Source organism: Meleagris gallopavo, chromosome 21 (assembly GCF_000146605.3).
Source record: "Meleagris gallopavo isolate NT-WF06-2002-E0010 breed Aviagen turkey brand Nicholas breeding stock chromosome 21, Turkey_5.1, whole genome shotgun sequence".
In the NCBI taxonomy this organism is placed as follows: Eukaryota; Metazoa; Chordata; class Aves; order Galliformes; family Phasianidae; genus Meleagris; species Meleagris gallopavo.
In genome coordinates this window covers 8,717,183-8,728,672 of record NC_015031.2, presented here as the reverse complement: position 1 = coordinate 8,728,672, position 11,490 = coordinate 8,717,183, and the positions used below count along the sequence as shown (strand labels likewise).

The 11,490-nt window shown below is 43.5% G+C and overlaps 1 protein-coding gene across 1 annotated transcript; it reads right to left on the bottom strand.

Annotated features, from left to right (window-relative positions):
* Positions 1-9: 9 nt before the first annotated feature.
* AKAP10 (A-kinase anchoring protein 10) lies at positions 10-9,485 on the bottom strand. The gene is made up of 11 exons (XM_031556465.1): positions 9,438-9,485; positions 8,338-8,520; positions 7,456-8,007; positions 6,183-6,281; positions 5,879-5,963; positions 5,448-5,571; positions 4,752-4,888; positions 3,644-3,788; positions 2,972-3,145; positions 1,477-1,586; positions 10-641 (listed from the first exon to the last, which is right to left on the bottom strand). Exons 2-11 carry the CDS (start codon positions 8,417-8,419, stop codon positions 494-496), a joined length of 1,656 nt encoding a protein of 551 aa, XP_031412325.1. The 5' UTR covers positions 8,420-8,520; positions 9,438-9,485; the 3' UTR covers positions 10-493.
* Between the last annotated feature and the right edge of the window lie 2,005 nt (positions 9,486-11,490).

The following is an 11,490-nucleotide window of genomic DNA, read 5'->3' as shown; positions in this document are numbered from 1 at the left end:
TGAGACAAAAAAAAAAAAAAAAAAAGCTATATTAGCAAGCTCTGTGGCACATCCTTATTGGAGCTACTTCCCTCTACATTTCTGAATGGCCTGCACTGCTGTGCCAGAGAACACAAGAGAGGCATGAAAGACAGGGGAACAGAGGGAGCCATGGTTCTCTTGGCAGCAAGTCCAAATCATTCCTTTTTCCCAGAAAGCAGAGTGGAAAAGCAGAATTAACAGCAGATCCTAAAGTGGAAGGGAAGCATGTGGTGAGCTGAGGTTCTTTTTCATTTTGAAACCAAACCTTTGAAGGTCTGATCAGCTCAGCTGCAAGAGGCTTTCATCCCTGCCACGTTCCATGGAGAGCTCCAGCTCCCACAGGCTGCTCGTACTCCCAGCTGGACGAGAGAAGCAGGACTTGGCTAAAGAACATGGCTGGAGATGGGCTTTGCCTCAGAACAGGACAATTCACTAAGCATTTCTGTTTGGCTCTAAACAGAGCTGGAAAGAGTCAAGAATCATCTTGACTGAAGTAAGGAAAAGTTCTGTGGCTGTTTACTGACACTGAAAGCAAACCTTTTGATTTTTTGACATCAGGCTCCGGTTCAGATTCTCTGATAAACTGCCCCAGGTCACTGACTCGTCCAAATGTCATCTTCCTGAAGAGAGAAGGAAGAATGGAACCACACAGGTTTCCAAGAACTTCAGCACAGGGAAAGTTATCCATCAGGAAAACAAAAGAGATCAGTACTACACAGATTCGTGTCTGAAAATCTGGCATTTTACCAGTTACCATTTCCAGCTAAAATTGATACACTGGGGAAAAAAAAAAAATCTCCCTTCCTGTATATCTGAACATAAGAGTCTATATTTAAAATTATTCTAGAAACCTGAAGTAGGCAAATACTTCTGTGACTCAATCCTATCAGCAGGCAGTGCCAGCAAGTGCTCTACAGTACTATAAAACATTATTAAGGAGAAAACAGCTTAGAGTACTTAAGGGGACAGAAGAGTGGTAAGGAAAAGAAAAGCAAAGTAGCTACAGAAACAAATTTCTGCATGAGACCCACAGAGCAAAAGAGATTTACAATGACAACTTAAACAGAAAAACAGCAGTGCAACCTACTAATGAAGTACAAGCCCTTTTCTTTTATGGAAGCAGGGAGAAATCAAAGCTCTACGTTACAGCATCAAATGCATTTTTTTTTTTCTGTTGAAATCCAAATAGGAACTGCTTTGCTATATTTTGACTCCAAGAGGAGTAACAGCTGGAGGAAATCCTAATAGAAATATTTCTGGCTGCCATTCTGGTCAGAGAAATGTTCACTATGACGTTGGTGTTAACACACTAACTACAGAAATTTACTTTCAGACACTAAGATAGACTAAGACTGCAACATTTTGTACCTGTGTGCATTCTCAGTGCAGAAGGACATGGCAAAAATGAGAAAGACATGAAACACATGCTAGGAAGAATGAGACACTGAACCTTACCCTGCATATGTTCGTTGATATAAAGATTCTGGATCCAGACTTGCAGCATCTACAATTATTGCTTCATCAAAATTTTTCAGGATTTTAACATTAGCCTTTTTGACATTGGACTACAAACAAAAATTCTAAGTATTAGTGCCCAATGCAAACAACTAGTAGCTTCTTAACACTTAATTACTACTTTAGAGCTTTTACACTTAGGTGAACCTCCAGACATCTCTATACAAGCACAACAGAATTAGAGAGCATCTACATAAGGTGAGTTCCTCATGCAGCCCAACACTGTTTATAAACAGAGGATGATAGTTACACAGAGCCACCAGACACAACGTGCAGGTCAGCACACACATACATGCAGACTGCTAAGCATTATCAGCCAAACAGATCTGTGTGTGCATGGCCATTATTTGTTTGTCTCACTCATCCTTCACACCCTTGGTGAGCAATTTCCCAACACTGTGCTTCCCCCATAAACAGAGAACAGTATTTATCTTTTAGTCTGGAGCATTTATATAAGATTATGCAAAAAAAAAATTAAGGAAACATTTGAGCACCAGCAGGGAGAACACAAATGCACAGCAATCTACAAGCACCTTAACTCAGAACAAACATTACAGCAGCTGCCTCGCAAACTCTTTCCTGCTGGTCTGTGTAAGTGCTGTTCTTTATGCAGAAACACGCAGAGAACTGGAGATTCTCCTACTCAGATAAGTAGGAATGTACAGCACAAAGCACAGCACTCCCTAAACCCTCCAAGCAAGCCAGTTGTAAGCAGTTTCTCCTCCTCCTTCTATCAGACAGCAGGATGATTCAAGATGGTCAGAACACAGATTTTGCTCCCATTCTCCCATTTCACCAGGAAGTACAAAATTAGTGAGTGCTGCTTCCAGGTTGCTGGAAACACAGCACGTCAGGATTGCTGGTCTACACACCAGATTAAATCCCCTGGTAGCACTGCAGCATTCAGTAAAACCAATTCAGCAGAAGCAGATCCTGCTTGGCTTTTCTGCTCTCAGCTGGGCCTGCATTTGCAAGCTGGTCTGGTTATAGATAAACTAGAATCTGCTCATCTTTTCCCTTGCCCACATTTGAATTAAGAAAAGCTAGAATTTTTGGAACAGACAACCCTTGGTTGAAGGGTTTCCCTGATGTTATTTGGATGGTTTCAGAATGGGATGTGCTCCACTGCCTGTGTCTTAAGTTAGGCCCACGGAGGAACGTGGTTCTTAGGAGGCAGCACCCCAAAAGATAATATAAAAAGATGCTGACCCACAACCAGGGCACTGCACAGGGCAGATACCTTTCCTATGTCACTGAGATGTGCACTGTGTAAGAAAGCCAACAGAAACCAGGTCACATTCTTGTTTCTACACAGAACTGCAAAGGAACAAGCACACAGCTCCAGTTATGGTTAATGAACTATCAGTGCCCTGCCCAGCAATGGCAACATGACTGCAGCGTTTACCAGAAGGGAATCAAATAAAAGAGCTCCTACCTGGGAGGCAGAGCCATCAGGGCCCCCTATGGAATCACTGTCTGGAGAGCCACCAGGCCCTTGAATATTCAGTGCAATGTTTCCTCCTGGAAGTTCATCTCCTCGAACTGAATGGATAAGATCATTCAAGTATTTGTAATAAAGGTTGCTGGACAAGAAACCAGGCAAAAAAACCTGAGAGACAGAAGAAGTCCTCTTTAATCAAGGCTGTCCTGCACAATTCCCATAGGTCTCTTGTAGAACAGAAGGGACACATGAACACCTCAGCCCTTGTGTAGATGGTACAGGTGTTCCCAAAAGGAATTAAGCTGGATTAGCTACTGCATTACTTTCAGTCCTGCTGCAAAATGAAACAAATTGCTAGACAGTAACCAAAGCCCCACAAACAGGAAATGAAATTCAGATTTTTTTTTCCTCTGGAAAGGTCTGATCACCCAGCAGGCTCACAGCCATTTTGCTACAATACTCAAAACCACACCTTGCCATCTTTTCAAGTCAGGCTGGGGAAAACATGCTAGCAAACTTCACTAACACAGCTGTATTGCCTACGCAAACAGGAAATCATTAAAACAACAGGACGAGGCAAAGATGCTAAAAGGAATGCCTGACACTGCAGAAATCTCCCCACCACCCCTACCAACTGCCAAAACCAGTCTGAAGGAGGTGTCTCACCGTCTCCATGGTAGTCCAGGCCTGCCGCAGGGGAGTAGTGAAACAGTTAGGGAGAGGCCCACCTTCCCTGCAGATGTTGGATTCAATCTCTAACCTCACAGAGTCATCAAACCCAAGAGGATGTGTGGCTTGAAGGGAGAAGTACCTGCAGCACCAGACAGGAGAAGACAACACGAAAGGTTTTGCAAAGTTTTGCCAGTGCTGAATACCTGCCCCTCTTCCACCAGAGGCCTTTAACACCACTGCAGCCAGTAGATGGTGCTGGCTTCAAAAATGTATGCACAGCTCAGAACAACAAAGGGCAGGGAGGAAAAAAGTCTCCAGTTCACAGAAACAGTTTTGATAAAGCCTTTCTCTGAAGGTTGGGATAGAATAAACAAAGCATAACGTGATCATCAGTGAGCAGAACCTGACACACAGCTCTGTAACAGAGAAACAGGAATGAAGCAGAAAATATCCATGACTGTGAAGCAGTCATTTGCTCATTAAAAACTGAGTTTGTTAATGAAGGAGGAGGGAAAAAGGGGTGGAACCAACACAAGCAAGTTCTTTCCTTCTTGTTTTTTACTTCGTATCAGAATAGGTTCTCAGCAAGCTTCTGATAACAAGCCTCACAATTAAGCTTCCAGAAGCAGTTCTTATGTCCATCCTCCAGCAGCACTACTGCTAAGCTGAAACCCAAAATAAAGAAAAAGTAACACTACTGAAGTCTGGACATTTCCTTCAAAAAAATCTTTTGAAACATTAAAAACAAGCTCTGTGTAGCTTTTACTGTGTATGGTGAAAGCACTTGTAGTCTACATGTAATGGCTAAGAGAATTGGAAACTTAAGATTCTTCTGCACTTACACATCTGCTTTAGCAATCAAGTCCTTGAAATCCTGGTTTTTGTTTAAAGAACAAACTCTTTATAAGGATTTTCTCCTTACGTATGAGGAAAACTCTGGGTTTTTGTGCACACACAGAGGCCATCTAAATAACACGTTTCAGCAAAGCAGTGCAGAACTGCAAAGCACCATCTGAAAATTAAAAGCTCCTCCTTCACTGTGCAACACAGAAGTATAAGGACAAAATTAGACTTCAGAAAGATAACTGTTGAACTCCCTCACTTGTCATATAAAATCATGGCGTCATTCTGTGCTTCTTGCCCATCATACTGGCCTTTTTTGGCAGCAAGTTGAGACTGGAAGTTATCCGCTGCCAACCAGAACTGCAATACATTGACTGCATCTTCCTTCTCCATGTACTAGAAGGGAAATTTAAAAAAGAAGTTTCAGCAAGCAACTACAATTAACACAAACCCAACCCATCCCACTGCTTGTTTGCATTGTAGGAGAGGCAGACAAGAATCTGTTTTCATGCTATGCTGGGCTGGAACAGGACCACACAACTGTACAATCATTCAACCCATCACTTCAGCCCAGTGCCCTCTTGAAGTACTAAAATCAGAATTTTTCTTTATCTATATTTAATGCTCTCCAAGTCACTGCTTCATAGGGCAAAATTAAGAAGTCCATATCCGAGCTCCTACAAAGCACAGTCGCACAGAAGTGGTCACTAAACTGAAGATACAAATACTTATTCTACAACACAGCATAAAGGTTTGGATGTGTGAAATTGTTCTGTATGTGGACAAGAACAGTACAATCCATTTCAACTATATTTAAACATAATCCAGGAAAATGATACACCTCATCTCTCTGGTTATATTTAAGGTGTCTGTAATGGAGCTTTCGGGGAACGAGTTATTTTCTATCAGATGGAAAGGGACAGAAAAAAATACAAGCCCCAAACCTAACACTCACCTCAGAGAAGTAGAACAGAGCTGATTCACAGAAAAGTATGTCAGCCAGATAAACAGTCCCACTGGTCAGCACCTCAATCTGGTATTTACAGAAATGTTGACTTCGCAGAAACTCACTAAAGTGCCTGCAGGCAGAGCAACAATTTATTATTAAGGGTCAACAGCATTAAATGCACTTTATGAACCAGTTCCTTCTTGCCCCAGAAGCCTTCAATCAGACAGAAACAGCACAAGGTACACAAACACGAGAACAATACAAAGAATGCAGTAACATCACACAAACACAACTTCAGCAAGCAATCACAAGAACAGATTTGGAGGCAGAGATCTGAACACAGTTACAAGTGCAGAAGACAACCATGCAATGTTTTATGTCTTCATAAGCATTTTTAATGGGACCACCTTTTGCAAAGGACAACACACACCACTTACTCTTGTTCCATTGCATTAAACACTATGGACTGTGCTGTAACAAAGCAGTTAGGATCCACTTGTCCATCTTCCCCACAAATTTTTGCTGTAAAGAAAGAACAGCTTAGTTGTAATGCACAGTTTACTGACTTGAAAGATGGGCAATGGCTAGTTCATGAAATACTGCACTTCAAACCTGCTAGAATCAGCTGGTCCTGACCGTGCAAAAAGGCCCTTCAAGAGACACTGGCACTACTTTCTGAAGATTCCAGAAATAGGTCATTATGTGGAAGCTCTAAAATTAATAAGCAGAATGCAGTCTTACCAACTATGTCATTTCTCATCGCTTCTGTAACAGGTATTGGTTTAGCAGCATCAGGAGAAATATATTTGGTAAAAGTACTAACTGCATCCCGTTCTATACCTACAAGAAAGAAACACAGAATCAAACTCTGTATTACTGGCACACGCTTAAAAAGGAGTGAACGACAAACAAACACCTGCTCTTCAGAAAAGCGAGTAACTGACCAGCAGTGACAGCCTCCTTCCCACGAAGCTTTCAGCTCCTTACTCCACACTTCACTATCAGCAAGCTGCTGTGGCTGTGCTGTCTCCAGCCAGGCCACAACAAAACCAGCACAGACTATCCAGTGAGGAGGACTGCAGCAGTGTAGCTCCAAATTCCCTACCACCAAACAGAAGAGTGCCCTTATCCTCAGCTGCACCCCTCAGTCCCAGCAGTAACACCTCTGCTTTCTAGAGTATCACTGTTTGCTTAAGATACTTTGGGGCTGAGGTTATGTATTCTGAAGGGATATGACAAGTAACTAGATGAGAAAGGCAAACAGTAAGAGAAAGGGATGCAACACAAGGAAACAGTTGAGCAAACAAAAGGAACCACTATGAAGAAAGGAGTGTTTCCTTTTTGACTGCAGACTTGCATAAAATGAGGGAGGACTGAGTAGATGCAGAGTAAAGAAACAGGTTACTGTGCGTGTAGCTTACTATGAAAAAGAAGTACTTTAAGGGCATCCTTACTTCCAGTAGCCTCTGAAGAGGTGGACTCCAAATGAGAATAATCAGTTACAAGGGGAGGAACTCTATCAAATAAATCCAAGAATAAGAACAGTACGTTCCATGCAACATTCCTACAAGTCTTTTCTAATGAACACGTAGGTACTAATGCTTTTGTAACCAATATTTTATGTTACACAGGATATTTACCTTCCGTGGGAAGTTAATCATCAGTTCTCAGCCCCATTATCCAAATTTCCTACAATTCTCTTAAGTCGTGGAGTGGGATGAGTGAGGGAAACACCAGACAGTGCAATGTTCATCTTTGTTTCTTACGGTCACACGCGGAGGATCAGAGCATGTAATGATTTTTCAGCAGCACATTTATTTTTAAACAACCAGCAAAAATATACACCACTTACATTGACTATCAGCTTACACAGTGACTTACTGGCATACAAAATGATTTCCCTCCTCACAGCATCACGCCACGCTTATTAAGAAGACACGAGAACCCTGACAGCTCACCTCGCACATTCCCCATCTCCCCACCCTTTTCAAAAAAGGGAACACACACCACTTACTTTTCATTAGTTTTCCTGACAAGTCTTTTAGTGCAGATGAGGGACTGTTTCTATTTGATACTGTAAGCTTGGAAGATTCTTGATGATCAGCAGGAACAGAATGTGTCCCTGTCTCGGATTTTCTTAGACAAAGAACGCTGGTATCATCGCTCTCCTGACCTGAGAGCACGTGGTTCCGGCTGTTGCGAGTTCTGTCGTTCTTGTCTGGAGTCACTGATCTGGTCCTGAGCAGATGGACAGTGCTAGCATCCTCCAGTCTCTCCTCAAGCAATCCAGGGGGAGAAGATGCAATTTCCTGCTGCTTTGAGGGCGACACCGGCTCCGCCAGTGAGCTCTGCTTAACTGTGTTCAGGCTGTGTGCTCTTATACGGGACCACGTCGTGGAGTGAAAGCTTTCAGCCTCTAACCAAAACTTAACCAAGTGTTCCATTCTGCGCAGTTCCATAAACTGGATAAAATAAGGGAGGGCTACACTGTCCTGCAGAACTTGTTCAAGGGTCTTTGAAAGGCTTGATTTGGTCTCTTGAGCCTGATAATTCAGACACGATCTGCCTAAAGAAAAACAGCAAGGGAATGACTCCATACTGTGCTACAGATATTTGTATTCAATATAAAAACACAGGCAGCAAAGAGATGATTCTAACTGATGGTCCACAAAGGCATCTCTTGTAAGAGAAACCAAACAGTCAATGAACTTTATTGCCTGCTCAAAATCCTTCTAGGCTAACATAGACACCATTGAAATGGCAGAGAAATGTTTCAGTTACCTAATCTACTTGACTGAAAACCAACAAATAAGGAGCACACCAGTAGCGTGCAAAAAGGAAAAAAAAAAAAAAAAAAGCAATTGTTGGCAGTCCTGCAGAACAGATGAAGCCTTACCTAAGTCTCCGAAATGAGCAGCTTCCATGTGACTTGGCTGCTTCTTAAGGGCAGCTGTCCGACTGCTAGAAAAAGAGTCCATGTTGGCAGAGATGGCATTAATTGCCACATGGCTTGGTCCTGCAGCCTCCAGCAAGGCATGATTTCTAGTGCTTCTTTGAGAGGAATGTACAGGTACTGGAGCTGGAATTAAGACAGCAGTGATTAAAAGAAAAGGACTCTACCACCATTTCTATGCATTATCCAACATGAAGCACTCTCAGAATAAACCAGAGGGGCTGCAAGAGTATAACGTCCCTCGGTTCTTTGAATACGTGGCTGCCTACTTGAGCCAAAAGAGCACAAAGAATTTCCTCATACAAAAGTCAAACACTTTAAAAGCATCAACTAATTATTGCTTGGTGACAGAACTGGAAAAAAGCAACATGGCACAGCGACGCCAGTTTCAAAAGCTCATGGGAAGCTGCATTTCATTAGCATGTCAGGCAAGGACATCTCACACCTCTCCTGTTAAAAATAAAGCGAGTCAGATGACACGTTATCTCAGCACTACTTCATCGTGATGCACCTCATCAAGGTGTCAGGGAAGTTGGTGTTCTTGACTTTCATGCTGCATCACTTTATTTTTATTCCCCATTTAGTGACGTGAGATGACAGGAGCTGATGATTTTACACTTACACAGCACTGTGACAGATAACTTGAAGCAGCAGTACAGGAGGACTAAAACATCCATTACAAACACTTTAGACGAGGTTTTTTTTAAATCTAAGCATCAAAATTGCAAAGGACACAACAAATAAGCAAGGAATTTCACAAGGAATTCAGCATAGACAAGGAGTAGCTCCTTGCAGGTGACTGAGTTTTGTGGTTTCTCTGCATTGAAGCTCACATCTGACATAATTTCGTATTTCTAGATTCAGCAGATTGGTTGGGAAAGAGCAGAGGAATCAGCACTGAAGAACAGAACCAAGTGGGGTCCATTTTGTGTTTAAGGCTTAGGCCACGTTTTGCTCAGTTGTAAGGAAGTCATCCCAGCAGTAAAACAAAAGTGGCAGACGACAGTACAGATCTGATGCTATAAATGAAATATTGATCTTACTTTTAATTGCTTTCACATCTGTGGTCTTTTCTTGTTCTTTGCCTTTCACTGTAAAACATAAAGGGAAATGTTACTGCTATTTTGAGTGATAAAAGGCATTCACCAGAGAGCGAACGTGACGTTTCTAAGTTCAGCAAGTATCAAAGGAAGATGCAAACCACCACCTTGTTCAAAACGATCTTAAATCTGCACGTCTCAGAACTGGCAGATTTCCAAAGCTGCTGTGCTGCTTTAATTTCCAAAACAAACCCTTCTCATTCATAAACTAAGTCTAACGAAAGACACGACATTAGAATGATGATCCGGAAAGGTGCTGCCCAAATGATTAAAGCAAGGCTAGGTTCTAGGTTACTTTAACAAACAGCACTGATGGGAAGGGACTGGACAGATGTGTTTTAAGAGCAGGGCACCAGCAGGTGCTCTCTGAGCCACAAGTCACGCCTGGAAACAAAAGGAGAGCAGTGGTGTGCACAGAGCCAGGGCCAGCCCAAGTTAACACACAGCTCATCCCTGAGCACTGATTCTGGACACCTCCCAAACAGATCCATGAATAGTAACCGACTCCAATCAAACATTTACATTATAAAACATGAGATTAAAAAAAAAATACTTCCAACTCCAAGTGAAGTGTTTTAAATATTTTAACAGGAACCATCAGCTCTGGTTACATAACGGGCTGCATGGCCGCACCGCCAGCCTGCATGGGGAGCGGGCAGTGCAGGGCTGGGTGGAGCCCTCAGGGAGGTTTAACTTGCTGCTTTCCACATTCCCAGACACAGAAAGGTTTCAGCTTGCAGCCACAAGAGATGGTTTCCTTTAAACTGACCTCCTGCAGCCAGATCCAACCTGGACACGAGCAGTGACAACGACCAGCTTTTTACATAACCCGGCGTGCACTGATATGAGGGAGAGACATCACTAAGAAATCCACATGTCTGAAATAACACCGAGCCACAACACAGACAAGGCAACCCGCATGCAGCATTACCAACTTCCTCTCTCTTTAAGGACACAAGGAGTGCATTCATCAAACTGAACCTTAACTTCTGACAGTGATTCCCACATTTCAGCAGAGAAGTCCTCCACGTGCCCACCTTCCACTCAGCTCTGCTCATTCCTTCCCAGCAGCCACTCGGCTCCTCCCTCATTCCCCACACACCGCTGCTAATACAAACTCCTGGGTCACACTGCCAACCTCTCTGTGCACACGCTGCTATCATTTCATTCAGAAAAAAACACTTGTTTTCATTTATACCCCACACTGCATCCTCTTAAGAACAGGAGTCCAACACAAAGACAGCAGCGCTTTTGTCCAGTTTTGGCCTGTATGTGTCTGCAGTTTTATCATAAGCATTTATTTGTTGCTGCTCTCCCAGCTGCAGTTTGAGATCTCATCTAAAGTATCTTTACTGCAGATAAACAAAACAATATTAATCCACGTACAATCTGGATGAAAGCTCACTCATCTCCTGCCTTTAACAGTGCCTCCTTGGGGCATTCAGCTCCTGCTGTGCTTCTGGGGCCAGAGATTCTTTCACCAAAGCACGGCGCAGACACTGTTATGCACTGCAGCACTTCTTTGGTGAGAAAGTAAGTTATCATGGAAGCCGAGGCTGTTTGGTGGTTCAGCACAGGAGGGACCTTCAGCCCCCATATCAGCCCCCCCCACACACATCAGGCGCAGCAGAAGCAGCTTGGGGCAGTCTGCTTACAGACAACACAGACATGTAGATCTGCAGCTCCGCTTCAATACACAGACAGCCCCGAAAGGATGACGGCACTCACAAAACCCCCAGCGGTTCAGAACTGCTAAAATGACCCGAAGCGCCTTATTGCAGCTCCGCATTTCTGGAGCCCTGCTCAAATCTCGACCTGCGCCGTGTAACACCCGCAAAACGAATCACGGGACCCTCCGGCGCCGATTCCCGTCGCCGTTACGAAGACCTCAGCACAGCTCGGTTCCTCTTTCCGCCGGAGCTTCGGCCGCAACGCGCAGCGCCCCGTCCCCAACAGCGCCGCACAGAGCAGCGAGGCGCCAGCGGCAGCGCCAGGA